The 14,652-nt window shown below is 47.9% G+C and overlaps 1 protein-coding gene across 6 annotated transcripts in view; it reads right to left on the bottom strand.

Moving 5' to 3' along the window:
* AIFM2 (apoptosis inducing factor mitochondria associated 2) overlaps positions 1-13,729 on the bottom strand; it is a 28,406-nt gene extending 14,677 nt beyond the window's left edge. The window contains exons 1-6 of one of the 6 annotated variants that reach the window (XM_045023091.1): positions 13,578-13,729; positions 11,757-11,951; positions 9,395-9,510; positions 7,135-7,254; positions 4,184-4,276; positions 3,593-3,701 (exon numbers count right to left, since the gene is read on the bottom strand). In XM_045023091.1, the coding sequence (XP_044879026.1) occupies positions 3,593-3,701; positions 4,184-4,276; positions 7,135-7,254; positions 9,395-9,510; positions 11,757-11,931 (613 nt within the window). In that variant the 5' untranslated portion in view covers positions 11,932-11,951; positions 13,578-13,729. Of the gene's footprint in view, positions 1-3,592; positions 3,702-4,183; positions 4,277-7,134; positions 7,255-9,394; positions 9,511-11,756; positions 11,952-13,097; positions 13,396-13,577 lie in introns of those variants that run through there. The other 5 variants (XM_045023095.1, XM_045023094.1, XM_045023093.1 and 2 more) reach the window with 5 other exon arrangements.
* Positions 13,730-14,652: the final 923 nt, after the last annotated feature.

Below are 14,652 nucleotides of genomic sequence, written 5' to 3' on the forward strand. Positions count from 1 at the left end.
ATGGGAACGAGGATATGGAGGTAGATATTACCACATCCGAGGTAGAAGCCAATCTTGAACAGCTTAATGGGACGAAATGGGGGGGGGGGGGAGATAATCTTCATCCAAGAATATTAAAGGAACTGGCACATGAAATTGCAAGCCCATTAGCAAGAATTTTTAATGAATCTGTAAACTCAGGGGTTGTACCGTATTACTGGAGAATTGCTAACATAGTTCCTATTTTTAAGAAAGGAAAAAAAGTGATCCAGGTAGCTATCTGTTAGTTTGACATCTGTAGCATACAAGGAGGTCTTGGAAAAAAATTTGCAGGAGAAAGTAAAGGACATTGAGGTCAATGGTAATTGGGACAAAATACAATATGGTTTTACAAAAGGTAAATCATGCCAAACCAACCTGATCTCCTTCTTTTGAGAAGGTAACAATTTTTTAGACAAAGAAAATGCAGTGGATCTAATTTACCTCAATTTCAGTAAGGCATTTGATATGGTTCCACATGGGGAATTATTAGCTAGATTGGAAAAGATGGGGATCAACATGAAAACTGAAAGGTGGATAAGGAACTGGTTAAAGGGGAGACTACAAAGGGTCATACTGAAAGGTGAACTGTCAGGCTGGAAGGAGGTTACTAGTGGAGTTCCTCAGGGATCGGTTTTGGGGCCAATCTTGTTTAATCTTTTTATTACTGACCTTGGCACAAAAAGTGGGAATGTGCTAATAAAACCAGCGGATGACACAAAGCTGGGAGGTATTGCTAATACAGAGAAGGACCGGGATATCATACAGGAAGATCTGGATGACCTTGTAAACTGGAGTAATAGTAACAGGATGAAATTTAATAGTGAAAAGTGCAAGGTCATGCATTTAGGGATTAATAACAAGAATTTTTGTTATAAATTGGGGATGCATCAGTTGGAATTAACAGAGGAGGAGAAGGACCTTGGCATATTGGTTGATCACAGGATGACTATGAGCCGCCAATGTGATATGGCCGTTAAAAAAGCTAATGCGGTCTTGGGATGCATGAGGCCAGGTTTTTCCAGTAAAGATGAGGTGGTGTTAGTACCATTATAGAAGGCACTGGTGAGACCTCATCTGGAATATTGTGTGCACTTCTGGTCTCCCATGTTTAAGAAGGATGAATTCAAACTGGAACAGGTATAGAGAAGGGCTAATAGGATGATCCGAGGAATAGAAAACCTGTCTTATGAAAGGAGACTCAGAGCTTGGCTTGTTTAGCCTAACCAAAAGAAGGCTGAGGGGAGATATGATTGCTCTCTATAAATATATCAGAGGGATAAATATTAGGGAGGGAGAGGAATTATTTAAGCTCAGTACCAATGTGGACACAAGAACAAATGGATATAAACTGGACACTAGGAAGTTTAGACTTGAAATTAGACAAAGGTTTCTAACCATTAGAGGAATGAAGTTCTGGAACAGACTTCCAAGGGAAGTAGTGGGGTCAAAAGACATATCTGTCTTCAAGACTAAGCTTGATAAGTTTATGGAAGGGACGGTATAATGGGATAGCCTAATTTTGGCAATTAATTAATCTTTGATTATTAGGAGTAAATATGACCAATGGCCTGTGATGAGATGTTAGATGGGGTGGGATCTGTTACTACAGAGAATTCTTTCCTGGGTGTCTGGCTGGTGAGTCTTGCCCACATGCTCAGGGTTTAGCTGATCACCATATTTGGGGTCAGGAAGGAATTTTCCTCCAGGGCAGATTGGCAGAGGCCCTGGAGGTTTTTCGCCTTCCTCTGCAGCGTGGGGCACGGGTCACTTGCTGGAGGATTCTGGGCAGTGGTGAGCTTGAGCCGGTTCGCACCGGTTTGCAGGAACCGGTTGTTAAATTTAGCAGCCCTTTTAGAAACGGTTGTTCCAGGACAACGGGTTCTAAAAGGGCTTTATTTAACAAAAGCTCCGGCCCAAGCTCACTTCCCTCTCCTCTCTTGCTCCGCCCCTTTCTCCTCCCCCTCCCCTGCTTCCCACGAATCAGATGTTCGCAGGAAGCCTGAACAAGCAGCAGGCAGGCAGGCAAGCTGGGGCACGGGGGGGGGGGGGAGGGGTGGTGCGGCTGGCTCAGCGGCTCCCTCCAGCACAACTCCTGGTCCTGGAGCGCGGCTCCCTCCAGCCTGGCACCCCCCGGCCGAGCGCCCCCAGCCCCAGCCTGGTCCCAGCCCCCACCGAGCGCCCCCAGCTTCGGCTCCACAGCTCCAGCCCGGCCCCCGCGGTGCCGGTGCTGGTCCCAGCCCCCGCGGTTGCGGCTCCAGCCCGGCTCAGGCCCCGGGTGCTGGCGCTGGTCCTGGCGCTGCAGCTCCAGCCGGTCCTGGGCATCAGTGCTGGCTCCGGCCCAGCCGGTCCCGGGCGCCGGTGCTGGGCCCGGCCCCGCGGTTCCGGCGCTGGGCCCGGCCCCGCGGTTGCGGTTCCGGCTCTGGGCCCGGCGCTGCAGCTCCAACCGGTCCCGGGCGCTGGTGCTGGCTCTGGCCCGGCCGGTCCCGGGTGCCGGTGCTGGGCCCATGCCCCACAGTTGCGGCTCCAGCCCGGGCCCCGCGGCGCTGGCACCAGTGCTGGCTCCGGCCCGGCCGGTCCCGGTCCCGGCCCCACAGTTGCGGCTCCGGCCCGGGCCCGCAGCGCCAGTGCCAGTGCTGGTCCTGGCGCCGCAGCTCCGGCCCGGCCCGGCTCGGGCCCCACGGCGCCGGTGCTGGTGCTGGTCCCGGGGGAGCGGCTCCAGGCAGCGCTGTAAGGGAGCAGGGAGGGGGTGTTGGAAGAGGGCAGGGGAGTTTGGAGGGTCGTGGGGGAGGGTGGATAGGGGTGGGGCGGTCAGAGGACAGGGAACAGGGGGATTGAATGGGGGCAAGGGTCCTGGGGGGGGCAGTCAGGAAGGAGCAGGGGTTGGATGGGGTGGCGGGGGGCAGTCAGGGACAGGGAGAAGGGGTGGTTGGACTGGGCAGGGGTCTCGGGGGCAGTCAGGAAGGAGCAGGGGTTGGATGGGGTGGCGGGGGGCAGTCAGGAACAGGAAGAAGGGGTGGTTGGATGGGGCAGAGGTCTCAGGGGGCAATCAGGAATGAGAGGAGGGGTTGGATGGGGCAGCAGGGGGTAGTCAGGGGTCAGGGAAGGGGGGGGTGAATGGGGCAGGGGTCCCAGGGGGGCGTCAAAGAACATGGAGGGTTGGCTGGGGTAGGAGGCTGGGGGGGGGGGCAGCCACAACCCCCTCGTGGGGTGAGGAGGAGGGAACCTGTTGTTAATATTTTGGCAGCTCATCACTGCCTTTAGGTCTTTAAACCACGATTTGAGGACTTCAATAACTCAGACATAAGTTAGGGGGTTGTTACAGGAGTGGGTGGGTGAGATTCTGTGGCCTGCGTTGTGCAGGAAGTCAGACTAGATGATCATAATGGTCCCTTTTGACCTTAAAGTCTATGAGAGCCCTGTTCAGTCTTCCTTACCAAAAACAAGCATCAGAGACAATAGTTCCTTATAAGAGAAGGAGTTAGAGATGAGGGAGTAGGGGAGGAAGCTTTGAGGATTTTTAGAGTCTCGATCTGAGTTAGAGAAATATTAAATGAAATTGGTTAAGACGTACTTAACAAGAGACGCACTTCTTTCTTGAGAAGAATCTCCTTCACCACCTGCCGGACACTTGGTAGAAGCTCCACATCAGCCAGTGCGATTTTTGAGTGAATGAGGGTGACCTGCGGACAAATGCAAAATAACTACAGCCAACTGGGGAAAAACAAAAAAGAAAACAAAAACAAACCCGAGTCAGCCAGGAACAAATACTATTTAAAACAGGATTGTGTCTGACTGCTGTCCCAGCAAGCAGGCAAAAGCAATAGCCAAGCCTTCTGGCTTTCAGCATGCAGTTCTTGGCAACAAAGGCAGAGTAGGATGGATGAGTGAGTGGAGGATCTCGGGAAGAACACTAAGCTAGTCTGCTTACAGCCAACCCCAGCACCAGGATGCACTGCAGCAATGCTGGCTGTGAGGGCGCTCACAGTTGCTCCACTTCCAACCTTGCTGAATGAGAGGCTCTATGGAAAATGGTGGTGAGGGAGTTTAGCCATGGCAATCCCAAACTGCTCTAGGAAGGGCATTGTGGAAGAACACATTTAAGTCACCGGATGAAGGAAGCAGCTGGTGGAGCATTAATTATTGTGTAAGTTGTTTCTTGTACCTCTTTGGCTGGATATTCTGTTTTGATCTCTGCAGCCATCTCCACTCCAGCAGCACCACCGCCTACTATCACGATACGTGGAGATTTCTGGACCTTGCAAAACCAAAAAACAAACAAAATCATATCTCTTTGTTGCATTATTTTATGCATAAGGTAACCTAGAATGAGGCATTCAGCCAGAACACTCATTCTGGCAGCACCAGCCGTGCACCTTCCCAACTTAATAGGAAGACCTTATTAAAGTGGAGTCCACACAGAAACTTATCAATAGAACACCCTTTATCTTCTACCCTCTGGAATGAGAGATGGAGTTGTCCCACCAAAAGCACCTTCTAAATCCCATCCTACCCTTGAAACACCCTTGGCAGTTTTGGCCCTCAAAAAAAAAATCTTGTATTTCAATAGGTTTAAATTCATAAATGCTAATAAAACTTTAAACAGGAATAGTTAAACTAGGATGTTGGATTATACTGAGCAATAAGAGATCATTTCAGAAGTCCAGCAGTAACAGTAAAAGTGAAATTGATATATTCCCACAAAAAACTAGCATACCAATTATATTTTGAAAGCTAACATTTTGAAATGCACAAGTAATCCATTCAAAAGGTAAGCTTATGACCATCTGTGTTTACTAGCACAGTAAGACATGGTGGGCAGTCCATAAGATTGAGGCAAAAATAAAGTTTGCTAACCAGTTGATCCAAATTGATGTAGACATGCTAAACAAAGTTGCCTTCTGAAGAGCATTTTTCAGTGTCTCGTTCTGACAATCGCCCTGGAGCTCTGTTTACATTTGGCACGTTCCTTTTTACTCAGAGTACAGGAATTTCTTGACATTTTTCCCAGTTAAGATCTCTTTATGATCCGCAGCCATGGCAGGCCTTCACTATTCTCCCCACCCCCCCCAGTTCTCAGGCGTTGAAATCAACACTAGAGACTGCACGCTGAAGAATGCTATCCCTTCCCCCCCCACCACCATCCTGTTTTGACACTGGTGTTGCTCCTTTCTGATTGCACACACTGCTCTCTCTCCCTCGTTATAGAACTCCCCTCATGACATTCCAGGATACCCTCCAGACCAGTGAGGGGCTGTGTCACCCCTGCCCTGCAAACTTGGGTGCCTCACAGTGCTCTGCTGCTGTAGCGCTCCCACCTGAGCCACTCACAAACAGCCTTCTAGTATGCAGATTACACCCTAAGTGTCTGTGTGTAGTTGCAGCCTGTCAGCATCACACCAGTCACGCTCTGGCTTCCACCAGCTGCGGTTCCCACTTGCAGAGTGACCCCAGCACAATCCCAGTCCTGGATTTTCCCCCAAAATATATGTTCTGTCCTGTCTAGTGCTCTCCTGAACAGTCCAGATACTGGATCTGTTGCCCCAGTAAAGGGATCAATATTAAACAATTTGCTACCATAAATGGAGTTACCCACACAGTTCAGTTTAGCCAATACTGGATTAGTTTAATTAAAAAATAAAACAAGTTTATCTCATTGTAGTTAAGTTTTGAGTATAAGTATAAGGGCTCAAACTCAAAGGGTTATAAGATAAAACACTTCCTAGTACTGGTTCAAGGTGAAGTCCCTTACTACATGTTCCCAATAACATTGCCGACCAAATTCTCAGGCCTGGATCTGCTCCCAAAGGCTGTTCCTTTTGTTGTCTTAAGTGAAAAAAAGAAATTTACAGGAAAAGATCTCTTCGGGTGTTTTGCCCCTCACTTTGTAGTCCTGTTCCCCTCTGAAATGCATTTTCCTGAGGTTTAACATAAAGTTTATTACTGATGTGAGGCTGGAGTTATGGAGTCTCATGGTGAAAGGTTTCATGTTTTCTAAGCTCCAGATCTGTTTATTCCTGCTTCCCCTTTCTTGCCATACAATGGCCACTTGACACGAGATTGCACATTAACTCTGACACCCATCTAGAGGCATCAGCTTGTCCTTTGTCTTTGAGAAACTGGTTTATCCAGACTTGTAAATACATTTCAAATCTAATTTCAATTAGATGTGCCCCATCCCCACACAAACCAAAAAATTTACAATCCAAGACTTCTGCTTGTGTAACCCAAATCTCTTTTGCACTCCAATATTTTATTTGTTTAGAGACAGGAGGAGGCAGTTGAGAAATTAATGGATTTATATCTGTCTGCATATATAAGCAAGGCCATTTACTCAAAGTGCCCAGAACCATCCAGAAGCAAGGGCTGGTAGTTACAGGGCAGATCCATGTTTTGTCATGAGCTGGAAAGTTTTGATGGTGGGTGGGAGTCATACGTATTCCTAATTTGAGATCGGAGCTTATCAGCACTCAGGTAAGGAGACACTATAAATAAGAGTAAACCACCACCCAGGTGGGCTCAGTGGATGATCCTGATGAGATACATGATGGTGTCTCCTGGAGAATGAGTGAGGCCGGATCCCAACACCTGTGATGAGTTTACCAGTTTCTCACACCCATCAGCACACACACAGGGTTCCTCACAAGGTCAATCCCTTAATACACTACATGGACCATTGTGCCATATTTATAAAGGCTGATCTCAAAAGTCAGAATGTTTTTCCCCTGGTTCCCTCTAAAAAGCAGCTTTTAACTCAACTTTTGATGGAGGATCATGGATTCAGCATTTATTTAAAAGTTTTGAAACTAATGCAAAATATGTTAAGGTCTAAAATTATAATAATTCAAGTTTCATTTTTAAAAAGAAAAAAAACTTCAATCTGACTTAAATAAAATGTATCTATTTTGCCAGCCCCCTCTCTGGTCCAAGTGCCACTGCATTATAACACCCCACTCACCCCTGAACTACAAATTTGGATGTTGCCAGCACTTGTTAGTTTCATCTTCCCTCATCTGGATACCAATAAGAGCTCTCTCCATAACTATAATTTCTTGTATCTTTCTCAAAAGAAAGGAGCCACCCACCACTTTTTCCACTGATGGTTTTCAGTCTCACCTCCTTGACCATGTCTTCGTAAGTCTGAATGGCAGTTTCCATGTCAATGATCTGGTTAAATTTCCCAGGGAAAGGCCCATCACTGCCTGTAGCAAGGATGAGGTGAGAATAGAAAAGCTCCTACAAGGGGAGAGAGTGGGATCAGACATCACTTTGAGAAGTCCAAGGTAAAGGATACCGAACACTGGAGTCGCTTTGCAGGTGGTGTTCTGACACCTCCCCCTGCCCTGGAATTAAATAGCAACGCTCAGTTCAAAAACAAACATCTTTTGCAGAACTAAATGACTCATGTAATTGTTTGCCTGTATTGAATCTGAAGATATGAATGGGGACTGGGTGAGTCTCAGTAATGGGATATCACAGCCTCTTTTCTAGGTGCAATCACTATGCAAAATGGGTATTGTGGCTTCAGTCCAAGTTGTGACAGACAAATATGTACATGACAAGTTACCAGCAGAGCTGGCCCTCTTACTGGCCATCTCTGCAGAGTCTAGACCAGGGATCGGCAACCTTTCAGAAGTGCTGTGCCGAGTCTTCATTTATTCACTCTAATTTAAGGTTTCGCATGCCAGTAATACATTTTAATGTTTTTAAAAGGTCTCTTTCTATAAGTCTATAATATATAACTAAACTATTGTTGTATGTAAAGTAAATAAGATTTTTTAAATGTTTAAGAAGCTTCATTTAAAATTAAATTAAAATGCAGAGCCCCCCAGACCAGTGGCCAGGACCTGGGCAGTGTGAGTGCCACTGAAAATCAGCTCATGTGCCGCCTTTGGCATGCATGCCATAGGTTGCCTACCCCTGGTCTAGACACTGAATGGAAATGGTGCAGACATATGGAAATGGTGCAGACATAGCTACTCTCTCCTTTTAAAGGTGGTCCCTCCAGAACAGGGTTAAAATGCTTTGGCAGGGCAGTCCTGGAAGCTTACTCTGCTGCTGTCCATATATGTTTATCCTGTGATTGAGAGACTTCTGGACAGTTAATTCAGCATTTCTTACCAGCAACAAGGGAGGGAACAGCTTGCCTGAGGGCTTGACTGGACCTGTGGTGCAGCATTCAGTCCTGCCTTACTGCATAGTTGCTGTGCGCCGCTTCCCAGCTCAACCCTACGCCCTGTCACTTTGATAAGTAGGAAGCTGCCACATGAGGCATTTTTTGGGAACGAAGGGATGCAGATGTCTCCCTGGTGAAACACTACAATTAAAGCTGGGCAAATACTCTGAACTCTTCTGTAATCAATGGCTTGAGGTTTAAAGAGAGTTTGCTTGGGTCATGCCCTGCCCTCTTTTGTATGGTCACTTTGCACAACAAGGGAGTTATTGCAGAGGCTCACATAAAGTGAGTTTTTAGCTTGAACATCTGAGTACTCATAGGCGCCGACGCCATGGATGCTCTGGGGCTGGAGCACCCATGGGAAGAAAAAAAAAACCAATGGGTGCTCAGCATCCACTGGCAGCCCCCCAGGTCAGCACCTCCCCCCTGCCTGCCACAGAACAGCTGTTCCGCAGCGTGTAAGAGGCGCTGGGAAAGAGGGGGAGCAGCAGGGGTGAAAAGAGGCAGGGGGGCATAACCACCAGGGGGCCGCAGCCCACCCACTTGGCATCCAACCAGGCCCACCCAAATCGGGGCCGGAACCCGCCGAATCCACAGGCTGGGACTCCTGACTCTGGCTTGGTGTCCGTCCACCTGTCTATGTCCCTCTCCTGCTGGCGCTGCACGCTGCTGCCCCAGTGCATTGAGTGTGCAAATTTGGGGGCTAGCAGGGATGTGGTCAGGCGGCTGGACACCAAGCCAGAGTTGGGAGGGGTGGGCGCGTGAGCTTGGAGGAAAAGGGGTGGAGCAGGGGTGAGACCTGGGGCAGAGCAGGGCGGGAAGAGGCAGGGTCGGGGCTTAGAGGAAAATGGGTGGAGCGGGGGTTGGGCCTGGGGCGGAGCAGGGTTTGAGCACATACCCCTGGCAACTCGGTAAGTCAGTGCCTATGTGAGTATTTGCACCACACATGGGTACAGAGACAAACCCCAATTATCCAGGTGATATGTCTGAAATTCAAAAGAGTTGGAACTTCAACACCCCTTGAATTTCAGGTGGTATGCCCTCAGCTAGTAGTCTGCAATCAGTCCAAAGAGATAAACCCTGTAAAGAAACAGTAAATCTGAACATGACAGAGTAGAAAATCATCTGCTCACTGCTGCATATGCAGAGTAAAATTATTCATGGGAAGTCATTTAGTCAGTCTGTCCCCAATGCACTCACCTCACCATCATTCAGCAAGACTTTCTGCCTCAGTAGGTCTATTCCAACCACCTTGGCTTGTCGGAAGCTCTCCCCAAAGGTCACAGCGTAAGAGATGAAAGTTTTCTTGGCAAATCCTGCAATGAAAGGAGGTTAATGCCACCTATATACTGGTTAAGAAAAAAGGAAAGTAGGGGGACTAGAAACCCCATTTTCCACTATGTTTCCAGAAGTCCTATTCAAATGGCCCTCCTTTGGTTATAAGAATTTGCTTTCTTGTTACACAGAATAAAGGCCTGCTCCAGGGCACTAGCATCTTGACATCTATTCTCTCTGCCACACAGTAGAACCCAGAAAGTTTTTGCTTCAGTTGACAAGAACTGAAAAAGGCAGACGTACAATTAAGGGTGTATCTACACAGCAACATCCTGGAAAACTAATCAAATTAAGTAAAGTCTGAATTTGAAGTGGATTAGTTAAACTGCATTAAATCCCTGTGTGCATGCTTTTATTAAAGTACCTTTAATTTAGTTTAATTCAGAGGGCTTGTTTTCACGTACTGTGGTGCAATTGCACTGGCTCAGCTGTAACTCTGTACGTGAAGATGCCCCTGCTGACAGGAGAGCTTCTCCCATCAGCATAGTTAATCCACCTCCCTGAGAGACAGTAGCTACATTCACAGGAGAAGCTCTCCCATTGACATAATGCTGTCTATATAGGGAAGTTCAGTTGGTATAACTATGTTGCTCAGGAGTGTGGATTTTTCATCCATTTTATAATCGATATAGGTCTGGAGTGTAGACCTAGCCTCAATAACAATGTTCACACAGAAGTTTACTGCTGTTTAACTAATCCACTTCAAATTCACACCTCTACTTAATTTGCATTAGTTTTCCTGGAAGTCCTCATGTAGCCAAGTCAGAAATCTCATTTGGAATCAAGGGAAGAAGTGTCTCATAAGAAAACCATAACTCAAGCCAACAAGGCAAAGCCATCTTAACTTTTGGGATAGTTCAGCAATTTTCAGAGTATGGTCCATGGACCTCTAGTAGAACCTTGTACAGTGAATCACAGAATAAATATTGACACCAGACCACTGGCTGGAGGTGGGGTAGGCCCCTGAAAGTCTCTCCCAAGGTGTGCAGTCAGATTTAGAATGAAAGAGCTGGAGAACAACCATGCAGGGTAATCATGGGCCACAACAGGAGCTATTTCCCCTTAAACGGTCTCAGCTGCAGAGTAATGTATTAGACAAAGACATTAGATGTTGGGAGGCATATCATTTTAATGTAGATCTAAATTTGGTCTCATGCTATTTGACAGCATTTCTTTTATGACTTTTTACATTAAGTCCAGGACCAGGATATGTACTGGAACACTGCGGCAGGCTGAGAGGAAGGGATTTTTGTTTTTTAAACTAACTGATCACTACTGAGAAGAGAAAGTCAGTATGTTACCAGTCATATTTTATACCCGTGCAGCATGTCTTTAGTAGGGGATTGAACAGGCATAGCTACACCAGTATTGCCAGTCCCAAGCATTCTCACTCACTCACACAAAGCTACACAAGTCAGCTGACACCCTACCCTGTCCTTCCTCCCGCCACCAAAAAACCAACTAAAGAAGAATGGCTCTAAAATCATTTGCCTTTTTTAGAAGTTAAGCTGAAAGTTCTTATTTGCCTTTGGGATGTTGAGCTTTTGGTGTCACTTTGTCAAGCATCTCTCTAACCTGAAGGGCTAAAACGCAATGTAATTAAACTGAGATTCTCACGTAATTCCATTACTACTGGAGCTGGGGTGCTAAAGGAAAAAACCTAATATTGCAGGGCCCTCAGCAAAACCATGTCACTAAAACCCCAGTGCAGATGAGCCCTAAGATCCTGAGGAATCTCAGTAACAAGGCTCATGCTCCTGCTGTTTGATACTTAGAATGTTACTCTAAGAGGCTTAAGATTGCTACTCTAAATTGCTGTCATCTTTCACGTTCTTGTTTACGGTATCTTTAAATCTTCACAAATGCCTGAGCAAACAGTGTTCCCTATGCCTGGGGAAACTCACAGCTGGCATAACTTTACAGATTTGCCTTTGCACATAACTATTAGTGGGAACAACTGCATTTGTGCTGTCACTGTGCAGGTGACTCAGAAGTCTGCAGCTCAGGTTTCTCAGAAGGCAGTAATGGTCTCAGGTTTTATCAGAATACAGAAATAATTTAGTTTAACCACAGCTGGAGATATTTTTCTATTTTGGAATCTTACAAGAGTTTTTGAAATCTGTGCATTTCATCTTTCAGAAAGAAGCTCCACATATCCTAGTGAGGTAAACATATCACAAGGGACCAGAGATGGTCCACAGACTTTAGGAAAAAGCAAATAAGTTACCACTCTGTACAGAGGCCCGGAGAGCACCCACATTGTGGTGGAATGCATCTCTCATGTCCACAAGAACAAAGGGGATTCCCCAGGACTTTAGTTGTCTGGCAGTTGCAATTCCCCCGAAACCTCCTCCAACGATCACAACACACACCGAGTCGTTCACTGAGAGCTTGGATCCCATCCTAGATAGCAGAGCTGCTTCTTCGGGAAAAAAGAGAATAAAAGAAAAAAAAAACCACCACGCTAAGACGAAGGCAAACAATAAAGGCGTCACAAGAGCTCCTTACCTGTGGAAAGTAAGGACTTGATCCTGCAAAGACTTAAGTAGTCCCATTGAAGTCACTGAGACAAATCATGTACTCAAAGCACTAACAATGTGTAAAACAGAAGCCAAAATACGTATGGTCTGAAGACAAACTTTCGGAACAGTTTGAAGCAGGCACTTCTACAGCTCAGCTTCTTACAAACTATCTCTTGCCTCCCAGATAGCTGATAGGAGTGCAGCAAGGAACATGCAGATGGAAACAGCAACACAGAAATTAAGTTGCTTGAGATACGAGTTTTATTCTTCCTCCAAAAAGTCATCACTCTGCACCTTGTGAAAAGGCAGAGGGGAATCGAATCGGCCCTATATGCTAGAGATTTGTAGTCAACAGAAATCTGTTTTGAGAGGGATAATAATATGTTTGTAAGAAAATATTTTAATTGAATGTACCAATATCTCCTACAACAGGGGTTCTCAACCTTTTTCTTTCGGAGGCCCCCCTCAACGTGCTATAAAAACTCTACAGCCCAGCAGCCTCACAACAACTGGCGTTAGAGGGTAGCAAGCAGAGCAATTGTGCAGGGCCCCATACAACAGTGGGCACTGCTAAGCTAAGTTGCTCAGGCTTTGGCTTTAGCCCTGGGTGGTGGGGCTTGGGGGTCCCAGGGCTGCAATCCTGTGTGGCAGGGCTTTGGCTTTCTGCCCTGGGTCCTAGCAAGTCTAGCACCGGCTATGCTTGGTGGACCCCCTAAAACCTGTTCGTGGCCCCCCAGAGGGCTCCAGACCCCTGGTTTTGGACCACTGTGCTAGAAGAGCACTTCCTAACTGTCTCTGTCAATGGTTTTCAACCTGTGGTCTGCAGACCCCTGGGGGGGCCTCAGAGTATGTCTAAAATTTCCAAGGGAGCTGCACCTCCATTCAGAATGGAGGGGGCCGGAGGCCGCACACTTTTAGGAGTCAGAGGCAACTTTTTTTTTTTTTTAAACAAAACATGCCACTCCTCCCACTTCTCCGCCGAGTACATTGCATAACGCAGCGCTCGGCCAGCCCGGCGGGGCCGACCCCCGGAACCAGCACAGTACCTCCGGGGAAAGCCCTGTGGAGCACGACGCGGCCACGGGCCAGCGCTCAGGTGCAGCGTCTGTCTTCACTGGAGTCCCCGCCTCTGCTGCAGGAAGCGAGAGGAGCTGAGCCTGCCCGGCGTGCAGAGCAAGGGCTGGCCCCAGCCTCTGACTGCTCCACTCACCCCCGGCTCGCCCCACTGCGGACGCGGCAGGGCGCCGGAGGAAGCCCAGCCAGCGTCCCCGCCTGGCCGCTCATGCCCGGCAACACGGCTCAGGAGACAGGCGGGGCAGCTGGGCTCCCACGCAGCTTCCGCGGGGCACGGAGGCGGGCGTGGTCCGAGCCGAGCCGAGCCTCTCTCGGTGACTCGGCAAACCCGGCTCGGAGCCTCCGGACGGAGCCCCGCTCCCTCCCCTACTGAGCCGACTCCTGCCGCCCGCTCCGGGAGCCCCGGGCGCGTTGCAGGGCCTCGGGGGAAAGCTGAGGCCGCAGATACTCACCGTCTGCTGTGTTAGAGGCCGTGAGGGAGCCCAACCCTCCTCCTCCTCCTCCTCCGCCTGCAGGAGAGAGAGTTCGGCTGCCTGTTGGTCTGGCACGTGAGAGTGGCGGGTTCCACCCGGGATTGTTCGTGGGCTGCTTGGTTAGATGCCCAACACTAGTCTAAGATAGGGTGACTAGGTGGCCCGATTTTATAGGGATAGTCCCAATATTGGGGACTTCTGCTTATATAGGCACCTATTACCCTCCACTCCCTGTCCTGATGTTTTCACATTTGCTGTCTGGTCACTAGTCTAAGCTAGCTGGTTACTTTTGCATGGGGTTAAGGTAGCAAACAAGGGAACCAGCTGCTGAGTTATAGCAATGTGGGGGTGCCTGAGTCCTGCTGGTGGTTTGTCACGTGGCAGTGGGGTTAGGCAGTATGCTGTTTGGGTTCAAGGGGGAAGTCACAGCACTCACAAGGCGCGTTCAGCATGGCCTTGCACCTTGCAAAGGCCGCTTGAGACAGGAAAGTAGCAGTGAAGCAAAAGCAGCTGCCTCTATCTCCTGCATTGCTGCTGGGGGCTAAATCCACTGGCCCCAGTCTGGAGTGATTTTACACTGCTAACTGAATGCCAGTACATGCATTTATGCTGTGCTGTTCCATTGCAAATAAAGGATATTTTCATTAAAATAATTCAGTCAGTGACTAATGGTAATTTATTCTGAATGTGTGACTTTTGCCAGTTACCATGCCCAAGTTTTAGCTTTGCCCTGATAAACCACTCCCCAAAACTCAGTATTCAGAATGTCCACAAGTTAAACTGCCTGTGTGCAGAAAGCATTTAGCCCAAACTACTGGGAGGTATTTGATGTCTATCACCATTCTGATCTGTATCATACTAATGGCACTTCTAGTAGGTAAAAGTGCAAGAAGAATATATTGGAAGCCTTCAGGGACCATAGTAAACATTTAAAAACACCAAACATCTGCCTTTTTAGTAGATCTTGGTGAGCAGCTGGAGAATAAACTGCTGTTTACTTCAGTTGTGAGTTGTAAAACTACCACCACCAGGGCTGAATTGGGCTCCTAAATTT

Source organism: Mauremys mutica, chromosome 7, assembly GCF_020497125.1.
Source record: "Mauremys mutica isolate MM-2020 ecotype Southern chromosome 7, ASM2049712v1, whole genome shotgun sequence".
Lineage (NCBI taxonomy): Eukaryota > Metazoa > Chordata > Testudines > Geoemydidae > Mauremys > Mauremys mutica.